Source organism: Hypanus sabinus, chromosome 2, assembly GCF_030144855.1.
Source record: "Hypanus sabinus isolate sHypSab1 chromosome 2, sHypSab1.hap1, whole genome shotgun sequence".
In the NCBI taxonomy this organism is placed as follows: domain Eukaryota; kingdom Metazoa; phylum Chordata; class Chondrichthyes; order Myliobatiformes; family Dasyatidae; genus Hypanus; species Hypanus sabinus.
Window position 1 is genome coordinate 185,870,203 of NC_082707.1, and position 21,910 is coordinate 185,892,112.

General features: G+C 43.5%; 1 protein-coding gene across 3 annotated transcripts in view; it reads left to right on the top strand.

Moving 5' to 3' along the window:
- The window catches only part of ston2 (stonin 2), a 147,805-nt gene extending 126,490 nt beyond the window's left edge, over window positions 1-21,315 (top strand). For all 3 annotated transcript variants that reach the window (XM_059961418.1, XM_059961426.1, XM_059961431.1), the window contains 2 exons: window positions 7,408-7,610; window positions 15,019-21,315. In XM_059961418.1, coding sequence (XP_059817401.1) covers window positions 7,408-7,610; window positions 15,019-15,102 — 287 coding nt within the window. In that variant the 3' untranslated portion in view covers window positions 15,103-21,315. The remainder of the gene's footprint in view (window positions 1-7,407; window positions 7,611-15,018) is intronic.
- Window positions 21,316-21,910: the final 595 nt, after the last annotated feature.

Here is a 21,910-nt window from a genome sequence, read left to right on the forward strand (position 1 = left end):
TACTGCTGAGGGGATTTTTTTTCCCCTCAGTTTTACACTAGCTCTGCCCTGTCATGTCTGTCATAATCTCCCTTCGGCCTTCTCTGTTCCAAGGCAATCAAATCCAGCCAAACCAGTTTCTCAAAACTTAAAAGTGCTCCATCCCAGGCAATGTCCTGATGTACTTCAGCAGTAAAACTCTTAATTAAATTTCCACAGGAGTTCATCAGGTCAAATAGCATCTATGGAGAGGAATAAAGAGTCTCTATTTTAAATGAAGACCCTTCATCAGGACTGAAAGGGGTTTGGCCCAAAGCATTGACTCTTTATTCTCTTCCATTGATGTTGCCTGACTTGTGAGTTCCTCCACCATATTGTTACTTCGGATTTCTAGCATCTGCAGAACCTCTTATGTTTATCAAGTCAAAAATATTTTTCTATCACTGAAGACTATCCTATGCTTTATCAGCAATGACACCAACTTTTGTGTCAGCTACAAGCTTAACTAATCATATTTTCTCCATTCAGGATTATTTAATGTAATTTCCTGTACACAAATGTAAAGGAGAATGAAATAATTGTTATTCTGGATCTGAAACGGCGCAAAAAAACACAGTAAATATAAATACATAGGATAGCTTATTGTAAGTTCACAAAACGACAGTAGGTTGTACGTAAGGAGACTTGCAGGAAATAATAAAGTAGTGGTGAAGTAATTGGGTGGCGGTGTTGATCAGCCTTGCTGCTTGGGGAAAGTAACTGTTTTTGAGTCTGGTGGTCCTGGCATAGATGCTACCTAGCCTCCTCCCTGTTGGGAGTAGGACAAACAATTCATAAGCAGGATGGATAGGAACTTTCAAGATGTGGCTGGTCTTTTTCTGGCACCTCTCTGTATATGTGTCCTTGATGGTAGGTAGGCTGGTGCTGGTGATATGTTGGGCAGTTTTAGAGCCTTCTTGTCCATCGCAGTGCAGCTTCTATACTGAGCAGTGATGCAAATTATTAGGATGTGTATCTGTAGAATGATGTGAGTATAGATGTACAAAGTCCAGCTCTCCTCAGCCTCATCAGAAAGTAGAGGTATTGATGAACTTTTTTAACTGTGAGGGATGTGTTCTGGGACCATGAGAGATTATGTGATGTGCACATAAGGAGTTTGAAACTCCTCCTTTGTCTTGTTGACATTAAGAAAGAGGTTATTTGCCTAGCACCAGGCCTTGAGCTCTTCCACCTCCTCTCTGTAGGCCATCTCATTGTTGCTGATGAGCCCCACCACTGTCGTGACATCAGCAAACTTGTTGATGTGATTGCTAGGGTGTTTGGTCATGTAGTCATATGTGAACAGAGTGTACAGCAATGGACTCGGCACACAGCCCTTGGAGGCTTCTGCAATGAGGATGATGAGGAAGGAGGAGCGGTTGTGCATCCTGACTACCCGAGTTCTGTTGGTTAGGAAGTCCAACACCCAGTTGTGCAGTGGTATATTTAGACCGATTAGACCTTAGAGCAGGAGTTTGTTCACTAAGGTCTGTAGAAAAATAGTGTTGAATGCTGAACTGAAATCCAGAAGCAGCGTTCTGACATAAGTGTCCTTGTTTTCTAGGTGTGTCAGGGCCACCAGTGCATGATTGATGCTATGGCATCTGTCATAGAAAGATATCATAAGTTAGCATGTTGGTGAGTGGCAACGTGGCAATTTTGGAGTTTTTGACGTGTGCCATTAGCAGCCATTCAAAGTACTTCAACGTGATTGGCATCATGGAGACCGGGTGGTAATTGTTTAGTTCTGAAGCTGTTATTTGGTGTAGGGATAATGTTTGCTGATTTGAAGCATGCGGTGACATAATCCTGGATGAGTGAAATGTTGAAGATGTCCTTGAAGACAAGAGTGAGCTGGTGTGTACGCCCCCTGAGTACTTGGTCTAGGATGTTGTCTGACCTGGCAGGCTTATGGGGGTGGCTCTCTGCAGAGTCCTTATCAAGGAGGGAGGCTTCACTGGTACAGTCAGTGCTGTTTTCATTGCATAGTCTGTAATGCCCTTGAAATGCATAATCTGGGGATTATTATTGGATAGGGATCTCTAAACTTTTGTGCTGAGACAGGCTTTGCCCACTTGATGCAAAGAAACGGATTCTCCCAATCTTCACATGCAGATCATTAATATATAGAGCAAGCAGTGAGATTCCTAGCACCAATCCCTGCAGTACACTAGTTATAGACTTCCATTGCAAAAATACCCCTTCGACCATCACCTGTTGCCTCATAAACATGTCTGGTGATTGATGCTCTGCTTAGTAACCGTTTTGGCAGATTAAGTTCTTTTTCAGTTTTATTATCACTGACATTTGTCATGAAAGTTTTTGTTTTGTGGCAGAAGTACAGTACAATGTGTAAAAAAAAAATCAGTTACAATAGGAAAATATTTTGTAAAATAAATAGTGCAAAAAGAGAGCAAAATAGTGAAGTAGTGTTCATGGACCATTAAGAAATCTCATGGTAGAGGGAAGAAACTGTTCCTAAGTATACATCTTCAGGCTGCTGTACCTCTTCCCTGATGGTAGCAATGAGAAGAAGGCATGTCCTGGGTGGTGAAGGTCCCTCTTAGTGGATGTTACCTTCTTCAGGCACCACCTTTGAAGATGTCCTTGAGAGTGGGAAAGCTAGAACTCATGATGGAGCTGGCTGATTTTACACCTTTTTGCCGCTTTTTCAATCATGTGCAGTGGAACCTTTTTTGTTAATTATTTACAAGTTACTATTTTAATTTCATTGATATGTGAACCATTGCCTGAAATAATTTGTTGCTTTATTTCAAACTTTTGGTATTGGTAGTAGCTTGACACACTGTGTTTCATGCATGATTCCTGCCCTCTCAACAACAGGGCCCTGGTTCCCACACTCCCTTTCACAAACTGTGCATTCCTGGTTCCCACATTTTCTTTCAGAATCAGATTTACTATCACTGAAAGTAAGGATGTGATGCTGAGGCTTTGTAACACTTGTGAGCAGTTTTGGACCATTTATCTGAGAAAGTATGTGCTGGTATTAAAGTAGGTCCAGAAGAAGTTCACAACAATTATCCCAGGAATGAAAGGGTTAATGTATGAGGAGTGTTTGATGGCTCTGGGCTTGTACCCACTGGAATTTAGAAAAAAAGAGAGGAGAATCTCACTGAAACTGATTGAATATTGAAAGGTGTAGATAGTTTCTTGTAGTGGGGCAGTCTAGGACCTGAAGGCACAGCCTCAGAATCCAAGTACTTCCCATTAGAACCGAGATGATGAAGGATTTCTTTAGCTGGAGAGTGGTGAATCTGTGGAATTCACTGTTACAGTTTGCTATGGAGGACAAGTCATTTGTTATATTTGAAGTGGAGTTTGAAGGGTTCTTGATTATGTTATGCATCAAAAGATGTGGGGAGAAGGTAGGAGAAAGGGGTTGAGAGGGATAATAAATCAGCCATGATGGAATGGCAGGGCAGACTCGATGGGCCAAATAGCATAATTCTGCTCCTATGTCTTATGGTCTTATGCTTCACATGCACTCTTTAAACTGACTTGACCACATTTTCTGTACTCTTTTTAAATTTAGTGGGTTCCCACAATAGTCAAAGTACTTTTTAAAACTAAGTTCACATGTGTTACCATGTGCTTTTTTTTTGCAGTTTACAGGAAAATTATGAAATACAGATGAATTTATTAAAAGCTATACATAAACTAAGACAAACTGTGCAAATGAACACTGAGAATATGAGTTATTGAAACAATTTTTGTGTAGGCACTGTATGTGCTACATAGAAATACACAAAACATCTAATCGGTAATATATATTCAATATGTTTTTGTTGTTTGCTCACAAGCATACAAACTATTAGTTTAGACCTTTAGCCTCCTTTCCTTCCTGATACAGGGTCTTAACCCACAGTGTCAGCAATTCCTTTCAATTCTGGCTGCTGCTTGATCCACTGAGTTCCTGCAGAAGTTTGATTTTGATTTTGCTCCAGATTCCAGCAAATGTTCAGACTCTTTTCCTTCATTTATCTAATCTGAGATATTCTTTGACATTACAGCAGTTTCTTTGTCGCTCTGTCCTTGTCTATGTTCTTTGACTCTTTACTCTTTTCAATCTCCAGCTATTGTCTGCTTTCATCCACCCCATCTCATTGTTAAATAATTTGAAATACTTGCATAATAATACATCATAACACATTGTGATCTTCTGCCAGAAGGTCCAATTTAATATGTAATTCAATTTGTATTTCCTCATACCAGGTATGCTCTCTACAGTGTGCTCTATAAATGCTCAACCTTTTTCCTTTATTTTGATCCCAACATTCCATTTTGCATATTAATCAAGGTTTTATTTTGGCCTGTCTGTATTACTTTATCATTCTGTTCTTTATATCCTTGCGATGAAACATAGAAGTTTATCAACAATCTTATAAATTTCATAGCAAATAAAAGTAGAGAACAACAGTGGTTCGAACAAGATCTTTTGGGGATGGAGTGTGGGAAGGAATTGCTGACATTTCTTTTTCAGGCTCTGCATCAGTACTTAGAATGAAGAGGGAAGATGGCCTCTATAAAGAGGGTTGAGAGAGGTCCAGAGGTGATTTCTGGACCAAGGAGGGTTGAAGGATAACAGATAGGTGGAGCTGGTGGGCAAGGATGAGGGGTGAAATTAGAAGGCAGAAAATGATATGTGGAAGCAAACAAGGACACAAATATATAGATAAACCATAGAGGGGGAGATGAAGTTGAAGACTGGGGGTGGGGTGGCTATAGGAAAGGGAACAAAAATGGCAATGCAATCTAGAAGAACAACATCTTGTATTCAGTTTTGATGGGCTACAACAGATAATGAATACTGAATTTCCAATTGTTGGGTATCCTTCGTCTCCTGGCTTTCCTTCCAATTCACTACTGGTCTTCCCATTTTTGTTCACTTTCTCATTACCTTCTTCCCCATTGAACCCTCCAATTCTGAACTACTCTCCTCCTCATTCTTTTTGCCCAGTTTCCAGCATCTGCAGACTTTTGCCTGTCCATGATAAACATAGGATACGGAACACTACAGCACAGTACAGGTCCTTCAGCCCATAATGTCATGCTGACCTTTTAGCCAACTCCCTAGATCAATTTAATGCTAACTCTCTATTTTTCTTTCATCTCCCTTAATCTCTTTAATGTATCCATAAGATATACAGTACTGTGCAAAAGTCTAAGGAACAAATGAGAGAGAGAGCACGACCCATATCAGAATCAGGTTGATCATCGCTCACGTATGTCATGAAGTCTGTTTTATTTTGTGGCAGCAGTTCAGTGCAATACATAAAATTATTACAGTACTGTGCAAGTCTTGGGTACCCTAGCTATATATATGTGCCCAAGACTTTTGCACAGTACTGTAGGAGCAGAATTGGGCCAATCAGCCCATCATGTCTGTTATGCCATTCCATAATTGCTGTCTTATTATCCCTCTCAACCCCATTCTCCTACTTTCTCACTGTAACCTTTGATGCCCTGATTAATCAAAAACCTATCAAACTTTGCTTTAAATATACTCAGTGACATTGCCTCCATGGCCATCTGTAGAATGAATTCCACAGATTCACTATCCTCTGGCTAAAGAAATTCCTTCTCGTCTGTTTTAAATGGACCTTCCTCAATTGTGAGGCTGTACCCTCTGTTCCTAGACTAAACCACTATAGGAAACGTCCTGTCCACATCCACTTTATCTAGGCCTTTCAATATTTGAAAGTTTTCAGTGGAATATCCCCTCATTCTTCTAAAGTACAGGCCCAAAGTCTCATGTTACTTGTTTCATTCCCAGAATCATTCATGTGAATCTCCTCTGGATCTCCTTCAATCCTAGCACATCTTTTCTTAGCTAAGGGGTCCAAAATTCTAACAGTGTTCCAAGTGAGGTCTGACAGATGCCTTATAAAGCCTCAACATTGCAATCCTTGCTCTTATTTTCTAGTCCTCTCAACCTGCAAATTAACCTGTAAGGAATCCTGCACAAGGACTCCCAAGCTCCCTTGCACATCTAATTCCTGAATTTTCTGGCAACACACACAAAATACTGGAGGAAATCAGCAAGCCAGGCAGCATCTATGGAAAAGAGTACAGTCGATGTTTTGGGTTAGTCTCTGCCCTTATTTCTTCTTCCAAAGTGCATGATCATACACTTCCCCACATTATATTCCATCTGCCACTTCTTTGACAATTCTCCCAATATGTTGAAGTCTTTCTGCAGACTTCTTACTTCCTATTCACTACCTGTCCTTCCACCTTCCTTCGTATTGTCTGCAAACCTAACCCTAATGCCATCAATTTTGTCATCTAAATCATTGACGTATAACATGAAATGAAGAGACTCCAACATTGACCCTGGAACACCACTAGTCACTGACAGCCAACTAGAAAAGGCCCCCATAATTCCCAATCTTCCCCTCCTGCCAGTCAGTCAATCTTCTATCCATGTTAGTATCTTTCCTATAATATCATGGGCTTTTACCTTGTTAACCAGCCTTATTTGTGGCACCTTGTCAAAGGCCTTCTGAAAATCCAAGTAAACAACATGCGCTGACTCTCCTTTGTCTGTCTGCCTCTACCAGCACCCTTGACAGTGCCTTCTTCACACACATCAGTCTCTGTGCTTTAAAAAAAAACTTGTGATATCCCTCCAAATTATGCCCTCTTGTATGAGCTATTTCTGCCCTGGGAAAAAGGTATCTTGCTGTTCGCTCTGCATGTGCCTCTTATAATCTTGTATTCCTTTATCAAGTCACCTCTCATCCTCTTTTGTTCCAGAGGGAAAAGACGTAGCTTGCTCAACCTATTCTTATGAAACTTGCTCTCAAATCCAGGCAGCATCCTGATAAATAACTTTTGCAGTTGATCAAGTTCCTCAGCAGACATGGGTGCAGTCCAGTATCGTAGTAGTAAACATAATGCTTTATAGCACCAGTGATCAGTGGTCAATTCCCACTGCTATCTGTACAGAGTTTGTACCTTCTCCCCGGGACTGTGATATCTTCTAAGTGGTCCAGTTTCCTCCCACGTTTCAAAGACATATGAATTAGTTAAGGTTAGTAAATTGTTAGCATGCGATGTACGAACCAGAGACACTTGCAGGTTGCCCACAGCACATCCTCAGACTTTTTTGGTCATTGATACAAATGACCCATTTCGTTATGCATGTTTTGATGTAAATGTGACAAATGAAGCCAATCTGTTTATTCTCTTCAGATAATCAAATTCTATTATGTGAATCTTCCATGCAATCGAAAAACTAGCTTTTCTGGTTCTTCAGTATTAATTTCTTTAGATGTTGTTCAACAAAGATCATTGATGCACTTGTAAAAACACTTCCAACTTTTCACACTCTGTATACTAATAAAATATAAAATACTGTTTTTACAGCTTCAGGACAACCGCATTCCTTTTACTGCCACCTTGAGTTAGGATCTGATCGAGAAGTGCCCGCTAGTTTTGTCCACTATGTGGATGTGGAATATGACATGCCATGTACGTCAGCGTCAAAAACAGCAGTTAGGTCGATCACAGTAGCTGACAAGACAGATGTGAGAAAGTGGGTTGTTTACAAAGCACACTACAATTATCAGGTAAGCTCCAAGTTATAATCACCTTATGGCGTATTACTATCATTCATTTTTCTTGAACAGTGAGTACACTGTACATCAGCACTGATATGTTCCCAATGTTCAAATTTTCAATTCTATTCTTCCCTTTCCTTTCCAGTCCTGATGAAAGCACAAAATGTCGACTGTTCATTCTTCTCCATAGATGCTGTTTGACCCACTGAGTTCCTCCAGCATTTTTTGTGTCTGTTGTGTCAAGAAGAAAAGAAAAGCTTACAAAAGTTTCAGAGAACTAGGTAATGTTAGAGACCTAGATTATAAGGCTACTAGAAAGGAGCTTAAGAAGGAAATTAGGAGATCCGGAATGGGCCATGAGAGGACCTTGGCAGTCAGAATTAAGGAAAACCCCAAGACATTCTACAAGTATGTGAAGAGCAAAAGGATAAGGCGTGAAAGAATAGGACCTATCAAGTGTGACAGTAGGAAAGTATGTATGGAACCAGAGAAAATAGCAGAGGTATTTAATGAATTGTTGCGATGTACTACATAACAGAGCTAGAAACATCGACACGCAGTCGGTAAGTCGTTTCGAGACTAGTTTATTCAAACTTTGCGGCGCTGGCTTTTAATCCCTAGTTCCCGCCCTCTCCGGGTGGAAATGACGTCAAAAGTACATTACCAAAGTCTCTCCCCATGCACGGGCTATTTGTGAGCCGGCTTGCTTGCGCAGAAAGTCAGTCACCACATAACACCCCCCCCAGAACTGGCGATACACCCCCCCCCCAATGTCCACAGTCTGGATCAGTCTCTGTTTGGCCGCCTGCCTCTGCGCCGCGGTGCCTGAACCTCGACCAGCTGCGCCAAGTCCACATGAGCTGGTTTGAGTTGGTCCACCGTGAAAACCTCCTCTTTCCCCCCAGTGTCCAGAATGTACATGGACCCGTTGTTCCTGATCACCTTGAACGGCCCCTCGTTCAAGCCGCTGTAGTGGTGCCCGGTATCCGCCCCTTCGTACAAACACAAACTTAACAGTTCTGCAGGTCTTTGGGTACATTGGTCGGGGTCTGTCCATGCTGTGAAGTCGGTACAGGGGCCAGGTTGCCGAGCCTTTCGCGTAGTCTGTCCAGGACTGCTGCGGGTTCTTCCTCTTGCCCCCTTGGGGCTGGTATGAACTCTCCTGGGACGACCAGGGGTGCGCTGTACACCAACTCGGCCGACGAGGCGTGCAGATCTTCTTTGGGCACTGTGTGAAGTCCAAGCAGGACCCAGGGGAAGCTCGTCCACCCAGTTAGGTCCTCTTAGGTGGGCCATGAGAGCCGACTTCAAATGACGGTGGAAGCGTTCTAGTCCATTCGACTGTGGGTGGTAGGCAGTAGTGTGGTGTAGCTGCGTTCCCAGCAGGCTGACCACAGGCTGGAGGTGGACTGGGTGCCTCTGGCGGAGGTAATATGGGCTGGTACCCCAAAACGTGCCACCCAGGTTGCAATCAGTGCTCAGGCATAGGTATCAGATGTGTCGGTGAGCGGGACCGCCTCTGGCCATCTAGTGAACCAGTCTGCCATAGTTAGGAGGTACTGTGCTCCTCGTGACACTGGTAGGGGCCCCACAATATCCACATGAATGTGGTTGAACCTCCTGCGGGTGGGTTAGAACTGCTGCGGTGGGGCTTTAGTGTGCTGCTGTACCTTGGCTGTTTGGCACTGCGCGCATGTTCTGGCCCATTCACTGACCTGCTTGTGAAGTCTGTGCAACGCGAACTTGTTGGAGACCAGCCGGACGGTTGCCCTGATAGATGGGTGCGCCAAACTGAAAATCGCCACCGCCAGGCTGCCGGGACGATGGGGCGAGGTTGGCCGGTAGCCACGTCACACAGGAGGGTCCTCTGACCTGGCCCTATGAGGAAGTCTTGCAGCTGCAAACCTGAGACTGCGGTCCTGTAGCTGGGCATCTCGCCATCTGCCAGCTTCGCCTCTGCCAGTGCTGCATAGTCCACCCCCAGGGACAGGGCTTGGATAGCTGGTCTGGAGAGTGCATCCGCCACGACGTTGTCCGAGACATGCTGGATGTCCGTCGTGTACTCCGATATGTAGGACAGATGTTGCTGCTGGCGAGCTGACTAGGGATTGGACACCTTCGTGAACGCGAAGGTCAACGGTTTGTGGTCCGTGAACGCGGTGAATGGCCTGCCTTCTAAGTACCTGAAATGCCAGATCGCCAGATACAGTGCCAACAGCTCCCAGTCGAAGGCACTGTACTTGAGTTCGGGTGGTCGTAGGTGCTTGCTGAAGAACGCCAGGGGTTGCCAGCGCTCCTCAATGAGTTGCTCCAGCACCCCACCGACTACTGTGAGGGCGGTTAGAATGTCCGTTCTGGGGTGCACCAGCATCGCGGCATCTGCCAAGGCTTCCTTGGCTTTAACAAAAGCGGCCGCGGCCTCATCGTCCCAAGTAATGTCCTTGCCTTTACCCGTCATCAGGGTGTACAAAGGGCGCATGATTTGAGCTGCTGAGGGGAAGAAACAGTGGTAGAAGTTCACCGTACCAACGAACTCCTGCTGGCCTTTGACTGTGTTAGGCCGGGCAAAGTGGTGGATCGTGTCTACATTGGTGGGCAGGGGTGTTGCCCCGTCTTTGGTAATCCTGTGGCCCAGGAAGTCAATGGTGTTGAGACCGAACTGACATTTGGCCAGGTTGATCGTGAGGCCGAAATCACTCAGGCGGGAGTAGAACTGGCTGAGGTGGGACAGATGCTCCTGACGACTACTGCTGGCTATGAGGATGTCGTCCAAATAGATGAACGCAAAGTCCAGGTTGCGGCCCAACACATCCATTAGCCACTGGAACATCTGTGCGGCATTCTTCAGGCCGAACGGCATTTGGAGGAATTCAAACAGGCTGAATGGGGTGATGAATGCTGTTTTGGGGATGTCTTCAGGGTGTACCGGGATTTGATGGTATCCCCGGACGAAGTCTACTTTAGAAAAGATTCATGCCCCGTGCAGGTTTGCTGCAAAGTCCTGTATGTGCGGCACGGGGTAGCAGTCTGGAATTGTAGCCTCGTTCAATCTGTGGTAGTCGCCACATGGTCTCCAGCCCCCAGCTGCTTTGGGCACCATGTGCAGGAGGAAGGCCCATGGGCTGTCAGACCTCCGTACAATCCCCAATTCCTCCATCCTCTTGAACTTCTCCTTCACCAGGCGAAGCTTTTCCGGGGGGAGCCTTCGTGCGCGGGAGTGGAGGGGTGGTCCCTGGGTCGGGATGTGGTGCTGTACTCCATGTCTGGGCATGGCTGCCATGAACTGCGGTGCCAGAATCGATGGAAAGTCTGCCAGGATTCTGGTGAATTCGTTGTCCAACAGCGTGATGGAGTCCAGGTGTGGGGCCAGCAACTTGGCTTCACCCAGGGAGAGTCTGGAAAGTCTTAGCATATACCAGTCTTTTCCCTTGCAAGTCTACCAGCAGGCTGTGAGCTCGCAAGAAGCCCGCCCTCCCAGGAGTGATTGGGCCACGGCGGCCAGTGTGAAGTCCCACGTGAACCAGCTGGCACCGAACTGCAGCTGCACTGTGCGGGTGCCGTAGGTCCATATCATACTGCCGTTTGCGGCCCTCAGGGTGTGTCCTGGCTTCCTGTTGTGGGTGTCGTACCCGGTCAGGGGTAAAACGCTGATTTCTGCTCCGGTGTCGACCAAGAAGCGGCGTCCCGACTGTTTGTCCCAGACGTACGAGCGGCTGTTCTGGTGGGCAGCCGCCATAGTCATTAGCGGCAGCTGGCCCTTGCAGGGTGGGTGACCACGGCGGGATTCTGTTCCCCACTGTTGGTGGTAGAAAGACCACTGTTCACTGGCCTCCTCACTCCTGCCTCTGTGTTGTGTGCGCCTCCTTGCCGGGCCTGGTCTGGTCTGCCGTGGGGCGCATGGGTCAGTAATCTGACCAACAGACTCCACGCTCTCCCTCCTGGCTTTCCACAGCACGTCTGCCCGGGCTGCCACCTTCCGGGGGGGGGTCACTGAAATCTGCATCGGCCAGCAGCAGACGTATGTTCTCAGGCAGTTGCTCCAGAAATGCTTGCTCAAATATGAGGCAGGGCTTGTGTCCGTCAGCCAGGGCCAGCATCTCGTTCATTAATGCTGATGGCGGCCTGTCTCCCAAACCATCCAGGTGCAGCAAGTGGGCACCTCGCTCACACAGTGAGAGGCCAAAGGTCCCAATGAGCAGTGCTTTGAATGCTTCATATTTGCCTTCTTCCGGGGCGACTGTATGAAATCCGCAACCTGGGCTGCTGTCTCCTAGTCAAGGGAGCTCACCACGTAATAGTAACGCGTGGAATCAGAAGATATCTGCCAAATCTGGAACTGGGCTTCTGCTTGGCTAAACCACACGCATGGTCGCAGCGTCTAGAAAGTCGGCAGTTTTAGTGAAACAGATGAACAGATGACGAGTCGGTCATCTTTGGTCCAAATCCCGTTTGGACCGTCGGGGTCACCAATGTAGCAATGTACTACATACAGAGCTAGAAACAACGACACACAGTCAGTAAGTCATTTTGAGACTAGCTTATTCAAACTTCACAGCACTGACTTTTAATCCCTAGTTCCGTCCCTCTCCGGGTGGAAATGACATCAGAGGTGCATTACCAAAGTCTCTCCCCACGCCCGGGCTATTTGAGAGCCGGTTCTCCAGCACAGAAAGTGGGTCTCCACAGAATACTTCAGTATTCACTATGGAAAAGGATGTTGGTGATTGTAGTGATGACTTGCAGCAGACTGAAAAGCTTGAGCATGTAGATATTAAGAAAGAGGATGTGCTGGAGCTTTTGGAAAGCATCAAGTTGGATAAGTTGCTGGGACTGGATGAAATGTACCCTAGGCGTACATTTGTGGGAGGCGAGGAAGGAGATTGCTGAGCCTCTGGCGATGATCTTTGCATCATCAGTGGGGACAGAAGAGGTTCCGAAGGATTGGAGGATTGTGGATGTTGTTCCTTTGTTCAAGAAAGGGAGTAGAGATAGCCCAGGAAATTATAGACTAGTGAGTCTTACCTCAGTGGTTGGTAAGTTGATGGAGAAAATCCTAGAAGCAGTATTTATGATCATTTGAAGAGGTATAATATGATTAGGCGTAGTCAGAATGGCTTTGTAAAGGGCAGGTCATGCCTTACGAGCCTGATTGAATTTTTTGAGGAAGTGACTTAAACACATTGATGAAGGAAGAGCAGTAGATATAGTGTATATGGATTTCAGCAAGGCATTTGATAAGGTACCCCATGCAAGGCTTACTGAGAAAGTAAGGAGGCATGGGATCCAAGGGGACATTGCTTTGTGGATCCAGAACTGGCTTGCCCACAGAAGGCAAAGAGTGGTTGTAGGCGGGTCATATTCTGCATGGAGGTCAGTGTGCCTCATGGTGGTGTGCCTCAGGGATCTGTTCTGGGACCCTTTCTCTTCGTGATTTTTATAAATGACCTGGATGAGGAAGTGGAGGGATGGGTTAGTAAGTTTGCTGATGACACAAATGTTGGAGGTGTTGTGAATAGTGTGGAGGGCTGTCAGAGGTTATAGCAGAACATTGATAGGATGCAAAACTGGGCTGAGAAGTGGCAGATGGAGTTCAACCTAGATAAGTGTGAAGTGGTTCATTTTGGTAGGTCAAATATGATGGCAGAATATAGTATTAATGGTAAGACTCTTGGCAGTGTGGAGGATCAGAGGGATCTTGGGGTCCAAGTCCATAGGATGCTCAAAGCAGCTGCGCAGTTTGACTCTGTGGTTAAGAAGGTGTACGGTGTATTGGCCTTCATCAATCGTGGAATTGAATTTAGGAGCCGAGAGGTAATGTTGCAGCTATATAGGACCCTGGTCAGACCCCACTTGGAGTACTGTGCTCAGTTCTGGTTGCCTCACTACAGGAAGGATGTGGAAGCCATAGAAAGGGTGCAGAGAAGATTTACAAGGATGTTGCCTGGATTGGGGAGAATGCCTTATGAGAATAGGTTGAGTGAACTCGGCCTTTTCTCCTTGGAGTTGAAGGAGGATGGGAGGTGACCTGATAGAGGTGTACAAGATGATGCGAGGTATTGATTGTGTGGATTGTCAGAGGCTTTTTCCCAGGGCTGAAATAATCGCCACAAGAGGACACAGGTTTAAGGTGCTGGGGAGTAGGTACAGAGGAGATGTTGGGTAAATTTTTTATTCAAGAGAGTAGTGAGTGCGTGGAATGGGCACTTGCAACAGTGGTGGAGGTGGACATGATAGGGTCTTTTAAGAGGCTTTTAGTTAGGTACATGGAGCTTAGTAAAATAGAGGTCTATAGGTAAGCCTAGTAATTTCTAAGGTAGGGACATGTTCGACTCAACTTTGTGGGCCGAAGGGCCTCTATTGTGCTGTAGGTTTTCTGTGTTTCTATGTTGTTTCAATTCTATTCCTGTGTTTTACTTTATAAATTTCTCACACCATTCCAGTCATCAAATCAAACTACTTGGAAAATACAAAAAAATTAGCTTTAGCTCATCCCTCAAAAACAAAACTTTTTATATTTTCTTAGAATACAGATGTGATATTAATTACCCAGTCCCTTTGTTTAAACTGCTGAATGTCTCATAGTCTTCTTCTCAAGACATGTTAAAAAACACCTGTTGTAGAAAATTACCTAAAGCTTTAGAAAGGATACAGAAGATACTTATCAGGATGTTGCCTGGACTAGAGGGCATGTCTTATGAGGATAGATTGAGTGAGCTTGGGCTTTGCTCTTTGGATCAAGGGAGAATGAGAGGTAACTTGATAGAGGTATACAAATTAATGAGGAATAGATTGAGTGGAGAGCCAGAGACTTTTTCCTAGTGTGGGAATGGCTAATACGAGGGGACATTAATATGTTAGAGGTAAGGTTTTTTTTACACAGAGAGTGGTGGGTGCATGGAATTCTCTGCCAGGGATGGTGGTAGAGCCAGATACATTAGGGGCATTTAAGACACCCTTGGCACATGGGTGATAGAAAAATGGAGGGCTATGTTGGAGGGTAGGGCTGGATTGATTCAAGATTGTTTAATATAATTTCCATTACACAAGGAGAATGGAATAATTGTTACTTAGGATCCAAATGCAGCGCAAATAGCACAATAAGATAAAGAATACAATAATAAGATACCTTGTATACACAGGTTGTTGGTATGTCCATAAAGTGATGCTAGGCTTAGGAGTATCTGTACCTGAGGTCACTGACAGGAAATGATAAAGCAGTGGTCTCCAAAGAGAAACCTTAGAGTAAATTATAAGCTTAGCACATCATTGTGGGCCGAAAGGCCTGCACTGTACAGACGCAACTATTAACATCAAAATAATAGCTTTAGTGTTGACATTAATCATTTTTTTTTCTGAAGTACCTTGAAAAGTAATGCTTCTATGTTGTATGCAATGATTATTTTTGTATTTTGCACAGGTGGAAATGGAACAGAGGAGGGTTCGGGCTGTGAGTGGGGATGGTATGGAAACTGACCATCCAAACGAATGTACTCAACAGTGAAGCAATCCAAGTGCAGAAACTGTACCATTACACTACCGTGTCGGTATGCCTGTCTGGCAAATAGCACATTGCCGTCTTTGTGCAGATTTCAACATTTCAATTCCTGAAGAGACCAAAAGAAAAAGGAATTTTAATTTTTGCATTTGCTGGATTTAATAACTAAAAATGTTGGGACAAAATCTATGGATTGAACTCCTCAGTGTGTATTATATGTGGGGTACTGCATCTTCTCATCAAATACCACTTAATCAATCTTGGTTTCTGTCTTGGATGTACAGTACTTAGAACTCGAGCAAGGACTAAACTAGGTCTCATAGCTGGGCAACTCTTAGGCTTGCTGTTGCACCTTTTCTTTTTTCTGAAAACACAGTCACGTGGCTGCAGGCAGCAGGTCTCCTTCTCCTGTCATCCTGTTCGGCACTTGTGCATCTCCGATTGGGATTTTCTGTTGAAGAAGGGCTCACTGGTCCTTTTGTGGGTTGTTCGGGAATGAAAAAAAAATTAAAGATACATTGTTTCCTTTTTAAAATTCTACTGAGATTGTGAAAATTCAAAAAAAATCTGATGTTTTTTGTTTGAAAATTTGAAATATTATCTTTAGATGAATGAAATGTGCTCTGACTTTAGGAAAGAATTTCTTGCTGTAGCAGCAGGAAAAACTGATAGAATATTGCATTTTTGTATTCCTCATGTACTACTTGCAGTCCTTAGTAACCTGACTAGTTATTGGGTAAATGCATTACCCGGAGTTACACATGGGATAGCCAGTGATGCCAAGAATAGGTGTTTGGTGATCCACATTTCAAGCCCCAGTCAGTGCTGAGTTTACTGATCTTTTCCAGGTAACAATAGGATCAGTACAATCACCTCAGTGTCTTTGGTATTACTGGCCTTGATGCCTTTGGGCTAGCAAAAATTTAAGAGTCACAGACAAATACAGCAAAGAAATGTATTTTTTGGCCCACTGAGTCTGGCCATTTTGACACTAGTCCTACCCTACCCATTTTATTTTTCTCACATTCCAAACAACTCTTCCAATCCTGGAGGAACTAAGTAGGTTGAGCAGCATCTGTGGGGAGAAAGGAATTGTTGACATTTCAGGTCAAAACACTGCACGAGTTTCAGACACTATGCCTTATACCAGGGTCAGCTTTGCAATGGGGAATTAACCCACTAATCTTCACTTATCATGAGAGGCAGGAAAGACGGTAACCAACAGCAGTGCAGCGGTCACTGAAATTGCTTTATAGCACCAGCGATCACTGATCAGGGTTCAAATCCTGCACTGTCTGTGAGGAGTTTGTACGTTCTCCTTATGACTGTGTGTTTTTTCCAGGTGCTCCAGTTTCCTCCCACATTCCAAAGATCAGGGGAAGTGAGTTATCAATACCAGAAGCATGCTGACACTTGCAGGCTGCCCCAGCATGTCACAAATAATGACGCAAACTTTCACTGCAAGTTATATGTACTGCATTGCTCATAATCATAGAATGCTACAGCATGGAAACAGGCCCTTTGGCCCAGCTAGTCAATGCTGAACTATTATTCTGCTTAGTCCCATCCATCTGCACACAAACCAGAGCTCTCCATATCCCTCCCATCCACGTACCTATCCAATTTTCTCTTAAATATTGAAATCAAGTCCGCATACACCTAACCTGCTGGCAGCCTGTTCCCAACTCTCACCACCATTTTAGTTCCCCCCGATATTTTGTCATCGTGCATTCCTTTTGCCTTACCTGTCTTCCCCAAAAAGTTACACCTAAAAGGTTAGAAAGGAACTTTAATATTTCTTTACAATGTAGAAGTCCATTCCCATCAATCCCCTTCTATCAGTTCCTTCCCTATAGCCCCATACTCCCTTTCATGTCCTTCAACACCCCCTCATTTTCCTGCCATGCATCTCCACAAGGATAGTTTCACTGCACCTGATTAACCTACGAACCTGACTTTGGGATGTGGGGGGAAAATGGAGTGCTCGGGTGGAGCCTATGCAAACACAGCTGAGAACGCACAAACTCGACACAACAGTGCTGAGGTCAGATTCTAACTCAGGTCACTAACTGCTCCCTCACTGGGCTGCTCTTAGAGAAAACCAATTAATTCTTGGGCTGGGAGCAGGGAGGATGATAAGATATAATATGATGTAAGAGATGATAATCATAAGATATGATAATATCTCTGTATTAGTATCATCAACAAGATGTGTAAAAGATTCTGATCTAAAGATTAGCTTTATTTGTCACTTATACACAGAAACATACAGTATCAAATGAAATCAGAGTGGATTGTGCTGGGTACAGCCGCAAATTTTGTTCTGGTACCTGCTCACAACTCCCAACCCTAAACATGCGTATTTGGTCTGTGGGAGGAAACCAGAGCACCTGGACGAAACACAAATAGTCATGGGGAGAATGTACGAACTCCTTACATGCAGCAGCCCAAGCTTACTGTTTTACTTACGGCTGCTGTCTGTTACTCACTACACTTGAGCAAAATTTAAGGAGTGGAAGTTGTGGGACTTGAGAAAATATTTATTAAAAGTGTTGCTTTTTTATGATTTGAATGTTCTGCAGGCTACTGAACTACCAAGGAGTTAAGGTGACTTAAGTTTGGAGGGAAAACTAGAATATTGAAATGTCTGTGAAGGTCATTGTATATCAAGCAGTAGTAAATCAAGGCGACTAGACTTGCTGTGTTGTCTAGAAGATGTCTCGCCACTCGTCCGAGAGGCTTCAGTTCTAATCCATGGTGGGTAGTTTTCCGGTTTATAAACTCTGTGAGTTGTTTAAAGGTATAGCAATCATGTGAGGGTCGTTAAGAGTGGTAGAGATAATTAGTCTTATCTTTGCATGACTGAAAGTGTGAACTGTTGTGGAGATGCCGGGGTAAAGATGTTAGGACTACATTGTAGGTAACTGATAGGTGGTATTGAAACAGAATATTGAACTGGAACCATAATTTGAGTTTTATAGTGAGGTATGTTCTTCTGCTGCTGTTTGCCATGAATTACATTTCAAATGCAGTAGGTGAACAACATGGAACCAAGTATACAGTATTGTTCAGAGGGAGCAGTTTATGAAAGCTCGATAGTTCTGTAAGTGCCTAGTATGTCAGCACATGAAATAAAAGGCTTTCCAGCTGTTAATGCTTAAAAGGGATGTTACTCCTTTTTGATAGGTTCAATGTATCTAATCTGCTTTAGTGTTTTGACTTTAATTTTGGACATCCAACACTCCACAGTCTGAGGCTAACCTCTTGTACCATCACATATATGCAGGCCCTTTAGCCCATCTAGTTCATGCTGAACTATTAATATGCCTGGTGCCAACATTCTGCATGTCATCCCCTTCCCATCGGTGTACCTATACAAGTTTCTGTTGCATGTTGAAATCGAGCCCACATCTACTACTTTGTTCCACATTCTTACCACCTTCTGAGTGATGTAGTTCCCCCCATGTTTCCCTTAACTATTTCACCTTTAACCCATAATCTCTAGTTTTAGTCTCACCCAATCTCAGTGGAAAAAGTCTGCTTGCATTTACCCTATCTATACCCCTCATAATTTAATATCCCTCTATCAAATCTCCCCTTAATCTCCTACACTCCAAGGAGTATGTGCCTCCTAAACACTCATTCCTTTTCTGATGGTTTCAAGATCCTGGGAACATGCACTTTTAAATCTCTAAAAACCTCTGTATCCTCCAATGCCCACCACTCATCATGCATCTCTTTTGCCCCACCTGTCCTCTCCAAAAAAGTTACATTGTATCACTCTTGATTTGAATCAATTTTCCACTCTGTTTGGCCACCATACCCATGTATTGATAACTTCCTGTAGCTGTGATCTTTCTTCCTATCAACCAAGTGGTGTCCCTAGATTTATCCAAAATAAAATATAAATCCCAAATTGCTGAGTAACAACCCCTACAGAAAGTGCTGCTCATACTCCCCTGGTCTCTGAAATTCCCTTCAACCAATTTTGCCTCTGAAATGAGCTCTCTCCACTCCACTCTTCGACCCTCATTCTTCTGATCAGTCTGCAACTTGGGATACCCACCAAATGGTCTGCCAAAATTCATGACTGCTTTATCAAGTGTCCCATCCTCACTTTCAAGCCTTGGTACTGCCTCAAAGTTACCTTGGTCAGACTGTGATCCTCCTCAGACAAGTCCGTGTTGACTTCTGACTATCCCTGTCTAAATTGTGTATCTCTAGACACTGATATACCATCCCAACTTGTTCACCATCAATGTCAAACCAAGACTCAAAGATATATTTTATCTTGGCTTGGTGAATATCCTTTTCGCTCTTTCTCTCTCTCTCGGTCCCCACCCTCTTTATCTTTCCCTCTCTCAATCACCCTTTCTCACCATCTAGATATTTATGGAAAGGGCTTGTTTGACTTTACCTGCTGATATTAACCCCTGAATCACTTCCAGACTTTCTGCTTTGTTGAATTGTTGTGACATTCGCAGACTTACCATTTCTACTTTTGTGCCCTATCCTGGGAGTGCAAGAACTCACTTTTTAAATATTTGTTCTGAACCTTCTCTTTTTCCCTCATTGGTCTTATATTAAATACGTCAGACCCCAGTATTAGATTTTTAGTTCAGCCAGCTGTAATATAAATATCCTGCGTTGCACACTGCCACACCAAGATACACCGCAAGGATTAGAAAGTTGGAGTCTGGGAGCAGGCAGCCCTTTAGGCTTTAGCACCACAGTTAAATACCCAATCATGTCAGTTGTAACAAAGTCAAAGTAAAATACATTTATGTCACCATATACTATTTTCTTACAGGCATATACAGGAAAATAAAGAAATACAATAGAATTTATGAAAAACTATACAGAATAACTGACAAACAACAAATGTGCAAAAGAAGACATACAGTGGGAATTTAAAATAAATAAATAAATAGAAACGGCGGCGTGAGTTGTAGAGTCCTTGACAATGAGTCGGTAGGTTGTGAAATCAGTTCAAGTTAAGATGAATGAACTTATCCATGCCAGTTCAGGAGCCTGATGGATATAGGTTAATAACTATTACTGATTGTGGTGGTGTGGGACCTAAGGCCCCTCTACCTCCTAGAGGACATAGCTTGAATGGTTGGGGTCCTTGATGATTGATTCTGCTTTCTTGTGGTGCCACTCCTTGTGTAGATATTCTTAATGGTGTGCAGGGCTTTTCCTGTGGAGGACTGGGTTGTGTCCACCACTTTTTGTAGACTTTTACATTCCTGTGCATTGGTGTTTCTATACCAGGCTGTGATGCAACCTGTTGGGATACTCTCCACTGTGCATTGAAAGAAGTTGGTCAGTCTGAGGTTCCATTTAAAAACATTTGTTGAAGTTTTTGTCCTCCTTTGCCCTGGAGGATAAATTGCCTGGCTCTGTATCATGGTGAAAAGGACATACTCCTTCATAGACATTTAGCTGATTGCATTCAGTTAAAGAAAGAAATCTCTGGTAATGACCAAATTGGAATGCATAGATACAGGAAAACTTTCACTGAAGGTGTAAAGATCAACTTGTAGCACAGCGTGTGTGCGTAGAGATAGAGACAAAGACATTGGAGCATTTAAGAAATTCTTGCGTAGGCACTTGGGCAGTGTAGGAGGAAAGGGTTAAAGAAGGTTAAAAGGTCAGCACAACATCGTGGGCCAAAGGACCTGTACTGTGTGGTAGTATTCTGTGTTCTACATTCTACGCATGGTGAAGATATTTAACATTTTTTCACATAAATTTAAAATAAGTAATTTTACTCCAGTCCTATATTCACTGAGACATTGGGATTCTTCCAATTCTGCCCCCTGATATTCCATCATTGGCAGTCACTTATCCAATCACCAAACCACAGCAATTCCACCCCTTGTCCCGCTGGATCACTCCATGAAACCCGGACCATTACCCATCTTAACATTTCCTAATGTGACTTGCTGACATTTTTCCCCCTGTTAGGACACCAGTGAAACCCCTTGGAACATTTGACTTGCTTGGAAGTGCCATATGATTTTTATTTTAGGATTATGAAAATTAGTTTGATTAATTTTTTTTAAAAGAAGAAAGAAAGATCAATGCTAGGCTACCAACAAAATACATCTGTCAATACTCTTTGCACTTCTATCTGTTTTAGGTGTATGGTAATGAAACTTCCATATGTAACTGGTGATTATTGTATTTTTAAATAAATGTTTGGAGTGGCCAGCATTTTCTGAATCCCAAGTGCATTCCTCACTAGCGATTAGGATTCTTTTAGTGGATTGTTTTAATAACACCATGTTTGTAAATGAACAGAATCAGAAGACAAAACATCCTTCAACTTCCACTTGTGCTGTTTTAAGTGAAATTTAATACAAATCACAAAAATTTTGTATCCACTATTGCTGGCAGCTTGTTTCACACACACAAATCTCACAAGAACCTGCTCAGATTCCCTTAAATATTTCACCTTTCACCCTTAACTTATGACCTTTAGTTCTTGCCTTGCTTCAGTACAAACAGTGAGGCATTCTCCAAAATCCATCCAAATTTGGTCATTCAGATAATAAAGATTATGAATTACAACTCAATAAACCAGAAATGGAAAACAAGGCCAAATGCACATTCCACTGCACACTACCCCTCAGGATAATGATCAGTTTTCTGTGATTAGGCTGGCAAGAAAAGCACCAATTAAGGAACCAGAAACCACAGACAAGAAGCCAAGATACTGAGGTAATAGGAGCATTCTCTGAGAAATACACTGAAGGAAAACCTACCTGGCACCTTCAATTCCCAGGAAATGAACTAGGAAATGTATTCA